The sequence below is a fragment of the Gouania willdenowi genome, chromosome 22, assembly GCF_900634775.1.
Source record: "Gouania willdenowi chromosome 22, fGouWil2.1, whole genome shotgun sequence".
Taxonomy (NCBI): domain Eukaryota; kingdom Metazoa; phylum Chordata; class Actinopteri; order Blenniiformes; family Gobiesocidae; genus Gouania; species Gouania willdenowi.
The window spans coordinates 14,832,412-14,850,076 of record NC_041065.1 but is presented as its reverse complement, the minus strand read 5'-3'; the positions used below and the strand labels follow the sequence as shown (position 1 = coordinate 14,850,076).

The window sequence follows — 17,665 nt, the reverse complement described above, 5'->3', positions numbered from 1 at the left end:
ATACATTTTTGTAGATTTCAGTCCTTTATTTCATTGATGGCTTTAGAAAGCACTTAAAAACCTTTTTGGTTATTGTCAATATTGTTATTTTTATCGATTACTGGATGTGGCTACAGGAGCAGATGTAGCAACGCGAGTAGCAGTTTTCTTAGTTGTGGTATTATTAAAAACATTGATATTTGTCACAGTGTATTGGAGGCCACTGTATATATATATATATATATATATATATATATATATATATATATATATATCACCAATATAATAATCATAATAAAATTAAAGTAAATCACTATAAAGTTATTATATTTTGATCCCTTTTGCAGCAACATATAGCTTTTATTCTGGTGTCTATGGTATTTATACAAAATAAAATAAATAAAAAATAGAATACTTTCACATCATTTAAAGTAACAATAGCTCCTTATATCTGCACATATATTTATGACTTCATGGTCTCCAATGATGACATAAACACTTTCAAAATGTAATTTCATGGTCAGCTAAGCCCTGGTGCAGAAAAAACGTGGGAGCTTAATGAACATATGAAATATTGCAGCAGCAAGCAAAGGGTAGCTTTACTTGAAACTGCTGACAGCTTGATCTAGTCCACCCGCCCTTACTCATGATTTCTATCTCTAAACTAAATAACACATTTTGCAAGGGCAGACAATTATTGGGGTGGAATGTAATATAATTTGTATCATAACCTGCCTATATTTCATAACAGTTTGTTTTCCTTATCAATACATTCTACAGGTCAATGAGAGTTTCATCTTATTTTGGAGGAATCGTGTTGATGATAAGCTCTCCTATGAAAGGCTTGGAAACATGGCAAATGACCTTAAATATAGTTTTTCTTTTACGTCACATGTATGCTAAATTGTGTCCATTACATCAGGAACATATGGAAACAGAATACACTACCAAATAATAATAATAATAATAATAATAATAATAATAAAAAATGTTGTCACTAGTCGAACATCAACAACTAAATTAAATTGTATTTTAATGAATTAAAAATCAAAGATAAGCTAATGTGCTTATATGGGATTCTTTGAGGTCTACCATGATGTGAATGTTGATTGTTACCATCAATCAGGCATTGTTGTGTATAGACATGTACGCTCTATAATGGACTTTATTCCCAGATAGCATTCAGAAATACTGTATAATTGTTATCCCTCGCTCTAAGAGTCGTTAATGTGTGCAGATTTTAAGTACTGGCTTGGAATTTATACAATAAACCTTTTAATTTTTTTATAGAGGCCCAATTTTAGGATTAGCAGCACATACACAGATCTGCTCATGTGACGTGTCAGATAATACAGCACATGTTTAGAGGTTTTTGTGTCCTGATGGCCAGGGGCTGGATGAACATGTTACTAAGCAGAATACTATAAGCTTGTGCTTTTCAATACGCATACACTCATTACACAATTGGAAGTTTAGCACTTTTTTTTAACATGTGGGTAAAGAAGAAGGCGAGTGTTTGAAAAATGAACTGCTGTCAGATCGTATGAAGTTTTAATGTTTTGAGTGGCATCTTCTACAATATTGTTATATGCAAAGAAGGTATGGAGGTAGATTTGTCTTTATTGTTAAGTTAAATTAAAAAAAAAAAAAAAAAAACGTTTTCATTCAAAATTTTTTTTTTTACTTCAGTCCAAAAAAAAATGAATAATAAAATAATAAAAGAAAAAAAATGTCCGTATATATCTTTATTTTTTATTTTTTGGATAGAATCATAAAGACACAAATCTACCTTTATACGTATGGGGGTATATTTGTGTTTTTGTTGTTCAATGAAAAATAATATATATTTTCAAACGAAGGAAAAAGTGTTCAAATGCAATTATTTGGGTTTCAAATATTATTATTTTTATTATTATTATTATTTTATGAAAATATTTCGTTCTGATTGAAGTAAAATTTTGATTGAAAAGGTTGTTTTTGATTGAAAACAAAACATTTTTTATTGAACAATAAAGACAAACTCAGGGGCGCTCAGCAGCGCCCCTGGAGTTTTAAATTGTAAGTGCAGCTCAGTTTTCTGATTGGCTAAGAGCAAAAACTACGTCATCTGATTGCGGATAATCTAGAAGAGTCGTGAGGTGTCTGGTTTAACCTGCAGGACAGATACGAGGACCAGGACTACCGACAATACTAACTGAGGCAGATTATCATCTTTAAACAGGTTTCATCCTTTCATATTTTACTCCAATAAGTTCAAAAAGTGAGTACGTTTCCAAGCTTCTAATACGGTGATTGGATAGTAGTATAACTGGTGATTTATTTCTCCCATGTATTCCTAGGCATGTCTGTGAATATCCACATCAACAGCCCGAACGTGAGCTACTCGGATGCAAACATCGAGGCTAAATACACCTACCAGACTACGTCCGTGATCACAGATGGAAACCAAGTCATTGTAAGTGTTTCATGTTCTGTTCAAGTCACATAGTGGCTATCCTTACGTAGCTATCTGTACGTAGCCGTATTAACAAAGGTACGGGGAAAATGGCTGAAGATCTTTGGATGAGTTAGATGCTGCACATGTTAGGGTTAGAGGATTAAGAAGTGTCTATTGATACGGAAACGGCTCAATAGCCCGCAGGACTATTTCTCCGTGTCAGCATGGCTGAGTGGTCTAAAATAAGGCGCTGGACTCAATTATTATTCTTTCCGCAGCTGTGTTCGAATTTTTTTAAATTTTTTTTTTATTTTAACATATTTTATATATATCGGGTTTTTAATAAATATTGATATATTTATTGGAGAGATATAGAATAGGGCTATATTGTAATGTCGATATAATTCCCTCCAGTATGCCCTTTTAATGGTTAATGAATATGGAAATTGTGTGTGTGTGGTAGAGATCCAGAGGTGTCCGCGGGTCGATAACGTTATCAACAGGACTCAAAACAACTCGTTACCGTCACTCTGTACGTTAATTGTTAGCAGGATAAGCTCAAACGCTGCTTATACGTCGTTTAAGACCATGCGCTCAGTACAACCCAGGAAGTAGACAGGCGTGACTCAACGCTGACCTCACGTTACCATGGCTCCCTTAAAGGGACAGTCCTCTGAAGGCCTTCATTACAGCGTGTGTGTGTGCGTGTGTTAGGCTGTTAGCAGTGGTAACTGTTATTTTATAATACTTTGATACTTTAAATTCACAAATGCCAGTGATAATAAAAAAGTAATTGATAGGTGATTGTAATAATAATAATAAAAAAACTGTACAGCACTTTGGTGAGCTGAAGTTGTATTTAAAATATGCATAAATGCATATAAATACTTTTCTAAATTATGATATTGTTCTCTACACTTATGTTAATAAAGGTCCCTGTGTCACATTTGGCATGTGGCTTTAACTAATTTACCTGAAATGTTGTAAAATAATGGTTTAATGGTTAATTAAATGAATGGTTTTTAAGATTTACTATGGGATTTTATGGCTGGGTGATATGCCTGAAATGTATATAACGATATCAGTGTTTGATATCAGGCGATATCGATAATTATTATTATTATTATTTTTTAACCTTTTTTAAAATAAGGACCAGAAGAAAAAAGACTACATTTAAATACTTTTATTTTAAACGTAATCTTTAACATTTAAAAAATAGGTCAACAAAACTATGGAAATAAACTGAAAAACCTTGACTCAAAAAATGTAAACTGTTCACAGTACAAATATAGACATTAAGTGAATGCTTAATCAAACAAAATGTGCAACATATTTTATAAATAATCAGTGCACACCTGAGGTAGAACTAACATCTCTGACATGAAACAAACAGCAGGGTAGGTATTAAAATATTATGGGGCAATTTTGGCATTTATTTATTTTGTCCTTTCATACAAGTGTTAAATCTGATCATCAGTAAATCAGTGGACATTTGTGGTTTGATGATAGTAAGTCGTGTATTTTTTAACTTGGTCTCTCTGGTGGTTAGAATTAGCTGTAATGTGTCGATGGCTTAGCTTAGCTTAGCATGCTTTAGTGGCGTTCTCAGCGTGTTTGATGGAACTTTGAGTGGATCTGGTGGAGGATCTTGGACTGGTTCACTTTGTTGGATGTCTGGTCTTTAACCAAGCACTGGTACGTCGGCGTTCGTCTGCCTACATCCCCCAGAATGCCTTGCAGTTCTGGGTAGTGGGTTGTTTCCGGGGTTTTTCTAACGAGTTCAGTGAAATGATCAAACATTCTCTCACATATTTTTTAATGATATTGATTACATCTCTGTGGCGATATATATCGTTGTTTTATCGCCCAGGCTTAATATATATGTGTGTGTGTGTGTATATATATATATTGTGTGAGTGTGACTGTCTTCTAAGATTTGTTTATTATAGATAAATGCTGTGTTTTGTTTGGAGAGAAAGTCAACTTTAGTGAAACTGTTTAATGGACAGAAAGCATGATTTGTGTTATCGGCTGCATGGAATGACCAGACTTGAGTTTGACACGTGTGCACTGTGGGCCACAGGTGAGCCCCCACAGCACTGACATGACCTTCCGCACAGAGCGACGTGTGCCCCGGCTGGGAGTGATGCTTGTGGGCTGGGGAGGCAACAATGGCACCACGGTCACTGCTGCGGTTCTTGCCAACAAGCTGGGCCTCACATGGACGACCAAGACCGGAGAGAAGGTGGGAGGAGTCAACTGACATGTAATAAAAACAATACACTATGCAGTATAACATTAATATGGAGAGTTTGTATAAAGAAGACATCTCATCATAAATACAGCTACAGATAGACTACAAAATTACAAGTAATTGATCAAGTTTTCATAATAGCAGAGGTGTAAATAGTACTGATGTATCCTACTCAAGTAGAAGTACTGTTAATTGATTTTTACTTAATTGTACTCAACTACAATTACTCTGTACAGCACTTTGTGATTTTATCTGCAAAAAGCGCTTTATAAATAAACTACTTACTTACTTACTGACAATACTTAAGTACAATTAAGTCATACATAAAATACTCAAGTACAAGTAAAAAGTAGCTCAATTAAATGTACTCAAAGTAAAAGTTAGATACTTTCACCCCCCACGTTTAAAAAAACAAAATAAAAATTGCAGCCTTTGCGATTAGAAAATTGCGTTTTTATGATATCGCGATAATGTCGCAAATGCAATTAATCGTTCAGCGCTAGTCTAAATGTACAATTGTTTTTAAAATAAATAATAAAAATAAATATAAAATTCCCAGGCTCTAAGTATAGCTACATTTATCAAGTGTAAAACTGTTACAATAACATAAATTTAATGATGTTTTAGCGCTGTACGTTACATTTAATCAGATTGGTCGACTATGATTTGATTGTTGTCTGGTTATTTCATTTTTTGTAGTTTCACAATGTCCGTCGATCATTTAAAAACCAAAAGTAATAATTTACTCAGTAACGGTTGGGTGTAGAAATGTAACAAATTACTTCTTTTAAAACGTACTTAAGTACAAGTAAAATTACTGATTTAGAAATATACTCAAAAAAGTACATGTACCCATAAACTCAGCTCACTTACAGTAACATGAATACTTGCAATCCATTACTTTCACCTCTGTATAATAGGATGTATTATAAAACATTTGGGCTCTGTAGAGCTAATAGAAAAGATTACTGTCCTAGTTTATAAATATAGGCCGAGCTACTTTCAAATCCCTAGAGTTTTGTTTTTTTTTTTTTTTTTTGAGCTAGTTATTCTGACACGTTCAGTGAAGTGTTAAAAGTCTACCCTTGTACGGACATGCGCTCTCATGTTCACAGCTTAGTTTTTAGGTGAGTTCGCTGAGGTTCACTGCAGTTCATACATCTTTAATAAACCCTAAGTCCAAAGTAATGTCTGTATTTATATTAGTCTCACTTTCCTTCTTCTTTCCTCAGAAAGCAAACTACTACGGCTCCCTCCTGCAGGCGTCTACAGTTTGTCTGGGTTCAGGGCTCCATGGAGAGGTTAATGTGCTCCTCCGTGACCTCCTGCCCATGGTCCACCCTAATGATATTGTCTTTGATGGTATGTTTTCTCCCACTTGTGGATTATGAAACCTTAGTTTTATTTCTGTGTTATGATATCGTGAAAGAAAAAAAGCCCCTTTATATTCAGATTTGTTGTTGTTTTGTGTGTATTTAGGTTGGGACATCTCTTCAATGGATCTGGGCAGAGCAATGGAGCGAGCTCAGGTTCTTGACTGGTCATTACAGGAGCAGCTGAGACCACACATGTGCCACATAAAACCCAGGCCGTCCATTTACATCCCAGATTTCATCGCTGCTAATCAAGAAAGTCGGGCAGACAATGTCCTGACTGGATCCATGTCACAACAAGTGAATCAAACTTTGTTCTTTACCTTTAAATTTCCTCACATGTTTTTTTTTTTAATTGCCATGTAAATATTTAGGACAAGGCAAGGCAAATTTATTTGTATAGTGCATTTCATACTCAAGGCAACTCAATGTGCTTTACATAATAAAACATTCAATTGTTTAAGAACATTTAAAATCATCAATAAGAACATTTAAAATCATCAGTAAAATCAATTAAAATCATCAGTAAAATCATCATGACATCAACAACATGACTAAAAATCTCTCTCTCAATCATATGCAGTGGAGAAAAAAAGTGCCTTTAACTTTGATTTAAAAATGTTCACATTAGATGCTGACTTCAGCTCTGCTGGCAGTTTGTTCCACTTCTTTACAGCATAACAACTAAAAGCAGCATCACCATGTTTACTGTGAGCTCTGGGCTCCACTATCTGACCTGTGTCCATAGATCTGAGAGACCTGCTGGGTTCATACCTGACTAACATGTCACTGATGTATTCTGGACCAAACCCATTCACAGATTTATACACCAGCAGCAGAACTTTAAAGTCTATTCTGAGGCTGACTGGGAGCCAGTGTAAAGACTTTAAAACTGGAGTAATGTGTTCTGACCTCTTTGTTCTGGTTAAGACCCGAGCTGCAGCGTTCTGAACCAGCTGTAGCTGTTTGATGCTCTTTTGGGGGATTCCTGTCAGAAGACCATTACAATAGTCCAGTCTGCTGGATATAAAAGCATGGACCAGTTTCTCCTGATCTTTCTGAGCCATTAAACCTTTCACTCTGGAGATGTTCTTTAGGTGGTAGAAGGCTGTTTTTGTGATAGATTTGATCTGACTGCTGAATGTAAGATCTGAGTCAATCAGAACACCAAGGTTTTTGACTTGGTCTTTAGCTTTTAAAGATCGAGACTCAAGATACTTGCTGACAGCTGTTCTCTTTTCCTTGTTACCAAAGACAATCACCTCCATCTTGTCATGGTTTAGTTGAAGGAAGTTTTCACTCATCCAGCAGTTTACTTTTTCTAAGCAGTCACACAACACCTCTATGGGACTATAGTCATCTGGGTTCAGTGATAGATATAGTTGTGTCTCATCTGCGTAGCTCTGATAATCAACCTTACAGTTCTGTAAAATTTGTCCTAAAGGAAGCATGTAAAGGTTAAACAGAAGAGGTCCAAGAACAGATCCCTGAGGAACCCCACAGGACATTGGTAATCTGTCAGATTCAAAGTTTCCAATGCTTACAAAATAGCTTCGCTCCTCCAAGTATGACTTAAACCATTGCATTACTTTTTCATTTAGTCCAACCCATGTTTGCAATCTGTGCAACAAAATTGTATGATCTACAGTGTCAAATGCAGCACTTAGATCCAATAGAATGAGAACAGATACTTTTCCTGAATCAGTGTTCAACCTTATGACATTGATCACTTTGATAAGAGCAGTTTCAGTGCTGTGATGAGAACGAAAACCTGACTGAAATTTATCAAATATTTTGTTGAATGTTAAGAATTGACTCAGTTGGTTGAAGACCACCTTCTCAATGATCTTGGCCATGAATGGAAGGTTGCTGATTGGTCTATAATTAGCCAGTATAGAGGCATCCAGTGTTCTCTTTTTTAACAGAGGTTTCACAGCAGCTACTTTCAGGGATTTTGGTACGGTGCCTGATTGGAATGAGCAGTTAATTATCTGACACAAATCAGTGACAATTGACTTTACAACAGTTTTAAAGAAGTTTGAGGGTATTGTGTCAAGGCAACACGTTGATGGATTCAGCTGCTGAACACTCTCCTCTATTGTTTTTGGGTTCACTGTAATAAACTCTAACATTGTAATTGACTCATCCCTCAGTGGTTGAAGCTGTTCAAGCTTTTTGTGATTTTGCTGGTTTGTTCTGATGTTTGACCTTATTGATTGTATTTTTTCATTGAAATATACAGCAAATTCATTGCATTTTCCAGCTGACAGTAATTCAGGGGCTATCTGATCTGGGGGGGTTGTGAGCTTTTCAATTACAGAAAACAACGTGCGAGAGTTGTTGACATTTTTGGCAATAATTTCAGAAAAGTATTGCTGCCTTGCTTTGAACAAGCTATCATTGAATTTTCGCAGACTTATTTTGTACAATTCTAGATGAATTTGGAGTTTTGTTGATCTCCATTTACTCTCAGCTCTTCTACAGTCAGATTTCAAATTCTGCATTATCTCAGTCCTCCTCCAAGGTGTTTTCTGTGTGTTTGGTTTTCTCTTAGTTTTGATTGGAGCCACCACATCTATGACTTGACAGACTTTTCTATTATACTCATCCAGAAGATCATCAACTGTCTCAGCACTCAATGTTGGTGTCATTGCTATGGCTTCCATAAACTGTGCACTTGCTTTGCTCGGCCCGTTAGCCTTTGAAGTGGATATGACTTTTTCTTAGGCTTAGCTCCCAGGGTATTCCAAGGAGGACTCGCACCTGTTGGCTTATCAATGGGAACAGGATCCTCCCTAGGCCTGATAGCTTTGTTAGCTAACCCTAACCCTAGCTTTTGGAGAAGACTGCTGTATTCTGTTGTGGAAAGAGCCCTTCTTCTGCTAGTAAGCTTGCTACTTGTAGCTAGCTAGCTTGCTACTTAGCTTTCCAGTTGAGCCAGCAAATAAAAAAGCAGTAGATGATTACCTCAGAGCCAGAGTCAGATGGTAAATGGTAGAGTTTGATGTTGAGGTATCGTATCATTTCTCAGAAGAAAAAGTTCATGTTTAGTAAATAAATTCCTCTGTGAGCTCCGCTCTGCTCTTTTGCTGCTGTCAGCTCAGCTGCCAGACCATGGGCGACCGTGGCTCAGGTGGTAGTGGGTCGTCTTCTGATCGAGAGGTTGGGGGTTCGATCCCAGTACCCGACTATGTGTCGAAGTGTCCTTGGGCAAGACACTGAACCCTAAGTTGCTCCCAGTGGTCAACTAGCGCCTTGCATGGCAGTCCTGTCCCACTGGTGTGCAGGCTCAGGGGTCATAGTGTGCACTGCAGTGACAGTTTTAATGATGTATATAACTGATTTTGCGCAGTGTTTGAGGTGAGTTAGTTTTTAATCACTCTAAATCACATGGGGCCTGTACTACGAAGCTGGATAAATATATCTTCACCTAACCAAACATTCTTCGTCACAGAGCAGTTGTACTACGAAGCAGGATATAAACATGTTCACTTAAGCGAGGTGATTTCAGCCTGACCATGTGTGCACAAGTGGAAAGGGCGGAGATTGCAGCATCTGACCAATCACAAACACTGTGCAGACTTGCGTCACAATTGAGGAATAATTTTTTAAAATATGAAAGATTAAAATCCACAATTCAGGCCAAAAACAACACTGTTGCTGCAGCATGCGCAGGAAGGAAGGCATGCATGAATTGATGAGTGTTGATGCTTAAATTAGTGAGATTACACAATAAAAAACATGAATTCATGCTCTGATCAGTTTCACTTTTACTAAGGCACAGACCTTGTCCGTGGCTCTGAAGCTGCGTTCATTCAGCTCAGCCTACATCATGAGGTGGACAATATTTGTATTTTATATTATCTCACAGTGCTGAGACTCTCTGCGTCACCACAGAATACATGAATGAATACATTTCTTGGCCTGAAAGCGCCCGACGCACGCAGGCTTTATCAGCTGACTAATGTAGGCCAGTCCATCAGATAAAAATCTATACGTGAAAGAATTGCATCAATGCCTAAATATTCTCTCTCTCCTGTCAGCTGTCAGATCAGATCCACCTTTTCTTTGGCAGATTGTTTTCCAAGAGAACTAATTGGTCTGGAGTCGGGGTTTTATACTCGCTCGTATCCGAGCCAGAACAAAACCCACTCCCGACCAGGTTAATTGTTCAGCCTAAGTTACCATGGTGATTTAACCCCGTAAGAAGTTAACCAGCGTCGTAGGAAAGCACACACGGAATAAATCCTGTAAGTTAGCGCGATATGAGGGAACAGCTGATCAGCTTTAATGTTTGATCAGTCAGCTGTATAACAGAAGAACGGATGACATTTGCTGTGCTTTTGGCAGATTCCAGTGGATTTGTGATGTCACCAATGGTGCATCATAATGCAATCCCAGGAAAGTCAATGCTAACCCGTCCTGGTTGGTGTTTGATGACATTATACAGTATTTGGCTATAAAAAATGGTGCCTGTGTGGATGATGCGCTCTGGGCCACAAATATTAACCTATCCCACTAAATGGGATTAGAACTTGGCAGGGGAAAAAATTGTCTGCACCAAGCATGACATATGAAGATGCCTTGAATAGTTAAAAATAATTCACATCCTTTGTCATCAAAATGGGGTCATAAGAGTTAATGATGTTTCAGGTGGAGCAGATCAAAGCTGATATAAGAGACTTCCGTCAGTCCAGTTGTGTGGATAAAGTCATTGTTTTGTGGACAGCGAATACCGAACGCTTCTGTGACATCATACCAGGAGTTAATGATACTGCAGAGAATCTGCTGGCTTCGATCCAGGTAATACACACTTATTATAGAGTCTCAGTTAACTATAAATAACATGTACAGTATGTGTATAGTAATTTTATTACATGTATGAGTAATGGAAGGAGTTTAGTATCTTTATCTGTTCACGAACCATCTGTTAAATAAATTATCCATTCCTCTTTAATTTCCGCCTAATGCTAAAGACCGAACTGTAATCCTTCATTACATTTAGTGATTATTAAAGCTTAGCAGATGAAAAGATTAGCTCTGCTAACTCACACTGGGGGCTTTTAAATGAAATGCTTTAATGAATCTGAAACAGTCAGCAATTTCTTTCATATCAGATCAGGGAAAGAAAATGATAAGTGGCCCCCTGTGGCTAAGTTCCGCCTCCATCCCCTGTCTAGAACATGCTTGTACTGCTGTCAGCTGTGATAATGGTCCATTTCACAGTCACTCTGCAAATACCTCAATTTGTGATCTAATGACGATATGGAGAGTGTGTCAGGGAAACGAAGCAGAATAATTAATGAGTCACATTTTCCTCTTCAATGTGACGGACACATACTTTGGTTGTGTCTTCATCTGTCAGGCTGGAGTAGAAGAAGTTTCTCCCTCCACCCTGTTTGCAGTGGCTAGCATACAGGAGGGCTGTGCCTACATCAATGGCTCCCCACAGAACACCTTTGTACCAGGAGCCGTGGAGCTCGCCGTGCAACAAGGCGTGTTCATCGGCGGCGATGACCTCAAGTCTGGACAGACCAAGATAAAGTCTGTGCTGGTGGACTTCCTCATCAGCACAGGTATCAAGGTAAGGCAATGGAAACACGCTTGTACAAATGTAAACGTCTGATATGTTAAAGTTTCATTTATTTAGACGACTTTTTTTCAGGAAATTTATTTTGATTTCTTGACATGTTTTGACTGTCAACTGCCAGTCTTTTTCAGAAGCATCTGCTGATCGCTTTAGTGTGTCCTTGACTAATTCCAGCAAATTAAGATTTAATTTACTCATTTATTCATACCCTTGTTCCGTTTTTTTACTCTGTTTGAGGTATCTTCATAGGGGACAGCTTTTCTCGGAAAATATTTAAGATGAGATTACCAAATTTGGTGTGTGGCTTCAGGGTATCAATACCTTGATTGAGTTCGAAAATGAGAAGTGCGCAATTATTTTTTCCAGAGTTATTGCTCTTGGGACGTTTTTTTTTTACTCTGTTTAAGGTATCTTCAAAGGGGACAGCTTTTCTTAGAAAACGTTTAAGGTAGTAATTTTATATTCTGATGTGATAATATTTTATTATGTATACAACAGTCTAAGTTCTTAGGTTTAGGACATTTAGGAAAAGGTTGTGAGTTATAATGAGAACCAATCTGGTGGGGGGGGGGGGGGGGGGGGGGGGGGGGGGGGGGTGTTGATGACTGTGTCTTTATGTTTTACAGGCTTTGCAGAATGAATTTCATACAAACCTTTAGATATTGTTATCTTGGAAATATTAAGACTTTGACGCAAAATTTTGTCTTCTTTTTCATTGTATTAAAACAATCTGGAGACATCCCTAGTTTACATTAACCTTTAAGATGTAGAAACTTCTGGAACATTCCTCAATTGACTTTCTGCCCAAGCAGCATCAGGACTCTGTGATAAATCGACCTTTGCTGTTGGATCTTGATGCGGCTGTTTTGATTTGTTTATTATGGATCAAAAGGGTCTAATGGAGTTCATATTAGGACACTGGAATGACCAAAGTAATCTACTCATCACATTTTCTCTCACTCCTTTACTGTCATGTTTGCCTCTTATCCCGGCAGGAAATTGGAATCAAATCCCGCTGAAGGATGGAGATGTCCTCAGATTGCCCCGTACACAACCAGTTAAACCTGCCTTGTTTCACAGTTCATTGCATCCAATTTAAATCAAACTCTCCACTGTGCACTCTGCGTACACACACTCGTCTGCTGTCAGGAAATTTTGCAAACTTTGATTCAATCTCAAAATGTGACAGTCTGTTGGAAATAAGTGGGTCTCTTAGCTGTATCCTTTATGCTTGGATATTTGGTGGACAGAGAGGAAATCTCTAAGCTGCCAAGAGGAAATAGCTAAGCTGAATGAGAAGAACTTTCTCCACTCTGACTGAGGCAGAATTGTTATAACGTGTATGCTCTACCATTTGTGTTTTTGTCCCAATAAATGTTACATGGCATCTTGAATTCTTTCCTTGATAAATTACAGAGAATACAGTGTTTACTATGCGTGTCTCGGTGTTACCCTCCCAGCAAAGAGGGTTGTTTGTCCCTGATTTTATTCTGCAAGGTTTTCACGAGTGTGCTTTATTCTCGCGTATACTCTTAAGTTTCCATTTGTGTTGTTTTTTTAAAAAAATAACAGAAACAATTTATTTTTTTTTACTTGTCTGCACATGATGTCAAAGGTTGACACTCATAAGAAGTCGCACGTCATTATGACGACAGCCAATACATGTTTTGTTATTGCAATAAAATAAATTGATTTATTTTATTGCTTAATTGTGACCATCACCAGCCCTCCCTAAGGAAGGGTAAGAAACCTTTTATTATAGGGAGGATATAAAAAGGGAGCATGTGTTAAGTGTTACACCTAGGTGGAGGGAAAGGGAAGCAGAAAGGAGAGACTCCAAGGTAGGAAATAGAAAGGGTGGGGACGAATAGATTATTTTACAGTGAAGGTGAGATGTGAAGTTGTAGAACATATTGTGCTTATTATAGTTGTGACAAGTGTGAAGCTTATCTATAATGGTGGGCTGTGGACAGGGGGAAGGAAGTGAGTTGGTAGTACCTAAAGCAGGTTACAGAAAACACTCTAAATCTAGTCCAGCGTTCATATCTTAGCAACATTAACTCTTAACTCCACCTGTGAATACTAATACTGCACCATCCTAATGGCCCTCTAATATAGTTACAAAGATTTCTTGTTAAATAATTACAGAAGTTGTATGATTCAATGTTGATATCCAATAACTCCAGAGATTCACGAGGGATATTCTGGAATCTCATAATATGGAATTATTATAGTGTATGGTTGGCAGATGTTGATAATTAAAGTGTAAGAATAGCCTAAAACCACTTTTTCTGCTGAATACATATATGATTAAGTAATGTAGTTTATTGATCCTGTCTCACTCTTCAACATTTAGTCTACGTATTTAAATTTAGCGGTTTGCGGTGTAAGAATATCGGGGTGACTGCCTTCTGCTATTGGCTGAGATTAGATCGGTGATGTCACTCACCGTCACTGTTGGCTCAGCCCCTCCTATAAAAGATGGGAGGAGAGACTGGTTTCCTCTTCTCACAGCCCTCAGTGAGCATTGATTGACTCTCACCCATAATCAAAGCATTTTTTGAGTTTCGCCCTAGTGTCAGGTCAGCAAAAACCCGAGGGTGTACTTCCACTTTGTGACAACATTTAATGAAAGCGGTTAAAAGAGATTTACTTCAATTTTGAGGGTAATAAACAATTGCTTATTATAAGACACCAGCTACACTGAACACGAAATGGTTAGTTTGGAAATGGAAAATTGTACAATTTTGTAAAAGTTAAACATGAATGAAATTGTGACTTGGGTGGCAAATTGCAGCTTCTATTAAAGTCCTTGTTTTGAAAAGTCACTAAATTATAAAACAAAATGTATTTTACCTGTGATTTTTGTGTATCCTTTGGATTAAAAACGACTGTATCCTCTCCTCTCAGCCGACCTCCATTGTCAGCTACAATCACCTTGGTAACAACGATGGTAAAAACCTGATGGCGCCGCAGCAATTCCGCTCCAAAGAGATCTCCAAGAGCAACGTGTTGGATGATATGGTCCGGTCTAACCCTGTGCTGTACCAGCCTGGAGAGAAACCTGACCACTGTGTGAGTCCCTCACGCTGACGCTACAACAGCTGTAAAACCAAGTATCAGTCAGTGAAAACATTAATTGGTGTGTTTTCCTTCAGGTGGTGATTAAGTACGTCCCGTTTGTGGGGGACAGTAAGCGGGCAATGGATGAGTACACATCAGAAATCATGATGGGAGGCCTGAACACTCTAGTGCTGCACAACACCTGTGAGGTCAGTGATCTCCTTTAATTAGGAATAGTTGCAACCACTTTTCCTTGGAAATGAAGTGTTTCCACTATAATTGCTCGGATTTATATGGCATTGTTTTTTTCTGAGCAGAAATTAAAAAACTAAATCATAATATTTTTTGATTACGGTCTCTATTCTGGCCAACACCAAGGTCTCACTGAATGCAGGCCTCTACAACCTCAGGATTTCAACTACAAACACATACTAGCTCCTATGCTTATACTGCTGCCAGTTCAACAGTTCACATTGTTTATTATAAATCTTAACCAGGGAGAACCAAGCTAATAAAAAGCACAAACGGGATAAGATTGTTCTAAATGCAACGTTTCCCCTGGCTTTATAAAAGTTCTATTTGTTATGCTTCAGACATGTTTTCAGTTTTAGAAGATTTAGGAATGTTGTAATTGTGAGATAAAAAAAAATGTTGAAAAATGAAAAACAAAATCATGGTCAACTGCGTATTCAGATACCAATGCTCTGTAATTATGGTAATAGAGTCCTGTAGGAAGAGAGTCCTGCAAATCTCAACTAGTGACACATTCCATTGTACAAATCATTTAGCTTTTTCATTTGATGAAACGACTGTTTTAGGCCCTGTTAAATGAAATCAAAATTTCCATAGTTTTATTTTTTCTAATCTACATGTTGAATTTCTGGGTGGGATCCTGTTGGGGGGCCGGTGCGCCCTGCCAAATAAACTGTAGGGGAAACACTAAATGTGGTGAAATATGATATTCTTTAAAGAAGAAATATTGTGGACTTGCTATAATGATAATAATTACTATTAATGATATCACTATTATTACTTATTTATTTTTGTATAAAATATTTACTGTTTTGAGCAACTGTTAAATGTATACTGTGTGGGTGTGTATGTGTGTGTGTCTATCTATATTTTGTTGTATTTATTATTTTTGAAATATTGAATTTTTGTATTGTCTGCTCTGCTGTATCTGTCATTTTATGTAAGTTGAGGACCCCCTCGAAAACGAGATGTTCCATCTCAAGGGGCATATCCTCCAATAAATAAATAAATATAAATCTTAACAGCTCCAGAACCAGGAAGTGGAATAAAGTTGAAGTACCATATGATATTAACCTCTTTGCAGTTGATAAAACTATGAGTTGCCTTATGTATAGTTAAACCTTGTGTGGATATTGACCTGAAAATGAGGTGTGGGAAGTAAAATCAAGTCTTATGTATTCAATAGACTGTGTTGTGCTACATGCTATTTCTCTCCATCTGTTCCTTTCACGTTTAGACTTGTATTATTAGACAGATACTTAATAGTTTATTTATGTTTTGACTTTCCTTCCTACTTATAGGATTCTCTGCTAGCATCTCCGATCCTCCTGGACCTGGTGATCCTGACTGAGCTTTGTCAGCGTATCACTGTTCGGCCTGAGGGAGACGAGGACTTCCAGTCTTTCCACAGTGTCCTAGCACTGCTCGCCTTCCTCTGCAAGGCCCCTCTGGTCCCTCCAGGGTCTCCTGTCGTCAATGCTTTTTTCAGCCAGAGGGCCTGCATTGAAAACATCATGAGGTAGGAATCATTATGGTTTACTTTCCTGTTACAGAAGCACTTTGTTTTTAAAGCGTTCCGTTATTACAGCGTCTTTTCTGCTTGTGTTTGTCAGAGCGTGCCTCGGCCTTCCTCCTCAGAACCACATGCTGCTGGAGCACAAGCTGCAGAGAAACTTCACATCTCCACAAAGCTCCACAACCAGTGATGTGTGCTCCTTGAAGAAAGTTCCTCTAATGAACGGGAGCCACGTGCCCCTGACCAACGGCCAGTATGGGCCATTAGATGATGCAGCTCATGCAATTTAACTACAAATACAGCACTACTGTTCTTCCCCAAACAGATGTTCAACAGTGTGAAACAGCTGCTATGGAAACCAGAAAGATGTCAGTCAGATGGACTTTTAGGTGTTAAAAACAAATGCCATCGATTAAAAATGAATTATATGTATTTTCTGGGTTGTAATGTAACTTTCAGTGTGATAAACAAATATACAAACATCTCTGTCTCTATCTCACTCATCCTGTTTATTGTGGTAACATTATCAAATAGCCAAATTGTATTTAAAATTCAAAATGAAGTTTGGATTATTTGTCGTTATTACTGATTAGTAACTTTTGTAATCACTGCGCCTATATTCATATCTACACTAAAGTTGTACCAGGAATAAGGAGGACAAAAGTTGTCATAATGTTATTGCTTAATTGTAGAGGTGAAAGTAACAGATTACTCACATTACCGTGATTGAGTTGCTTTTATGGATACTTTTGAGTATATTTCTAAATCAGTAATTCTACTTGTACTTAAGCTTGTTTTAAAAGAAGTAATTTATTAAAGTTTTTTGTTGTTTTGAAATGATTAACAGACATTGTGAAACTACAAAAATGAAATAACCACATAACAATCAAATGCATTACATCATAGCCGACGAATCAGATTTAACGTAATGCATAAACAGACACAAAACAGTTTGAGTTAATACATTTAGCTATACTTAGAGCCTGAACATTTTATTATTTTGAATTGAATTAATTGATTATTGTCTTACTTTAAAAAGAAAGTTTTTATTTCACACAGATGCCTTTAAAGATCAATAAGTAAATAAAGTTCCAATTGTGCAAGATTTGGTCTCTTCCTTTTTAAGTTTATAATTGAGATGTTTACTGTATTACATTTCTATTTAATAGAACAACTTGTCAAACGTTATTAAATGTTATTT

At 37.2% G+C, this 17,665-nt stretch overlaps 1 protein-coding gene across 3 annotated transcripts; it reads left to right on the top strand.

The window, feature by feature from the left end:
- Positions 1-2,070: 2,070 nt before the first annotated feature.
- Positions 2,071-16,946, top strand: LOC114456170 (inositol-3-phosphate synthase 1-A-like). Of its 3 annotated transcripts, none has more exons than XM_028437770.1 (11): positions 2,071-2,200; positions 2,319-2,434; positions 4,500-4,661; positions 5,903-6,032; positions 6,150-6,343; positions 10,697-10,846; positions 11,409-11,627; positions 14,544-14,708; positions 14,792-14,905; positions 16,250-16,467; positions 16,562-16,946. In XM_028437770.1, exons 2-11 carry the CDS (start codon positions 2,321-2,323, stop codon positions 16,752-16,754), a joined length of 1,659 nt encoding a protein of 552 aa, XP_028293571.1. In that variant the 5' UTR covers positions 2,071-2,200; positions 2,319-2,320; the 3' UTR covers positions 16,755-16,946. The 3 variants fall into 3 exon arrangements, with proteins under 3 accessions (XP_028293571.1, XP_028293572.1, XP_028293570.1); XM_028437771.1 differs by having other exon boundaries at positions 2,093-2,239; positions 4,537-4,661; XM_028437769.1 differs by having other exon boundaries at positions 2,093-2,239.
- The last annotated feature ends 719 nt before the right edge of the window (positions 16,947-17,665 follow it).

What these genes read in the sequence shown, in the direction of transcription:
- LOC114456170 (XM_028437770.1), top strand. Translation starts at nt 2,321, where the DNA reads ATGTCTGTGAATATCCACATCAACAGCCCGAACGTGAGCTACTCGGAT. An exon ending in CAGATGGAAACCAAGTCATT is followed by an intron (nt 2,435 to 4,499) that starts GTAAGTGTTTCA and finishes TGTGGGCCACAG; the next exon opens with GTGAGCCCCCACAGCACTGA. An exon ending in TCATCAGCACAGGTATCAAG is followed by an intron (nt 11,628 to 14,543) that starts GTAAGGCAATGG and finishes CTCTCCTCTCAG; the next exon opens with CCGACCTCCATTGTCAGCTA.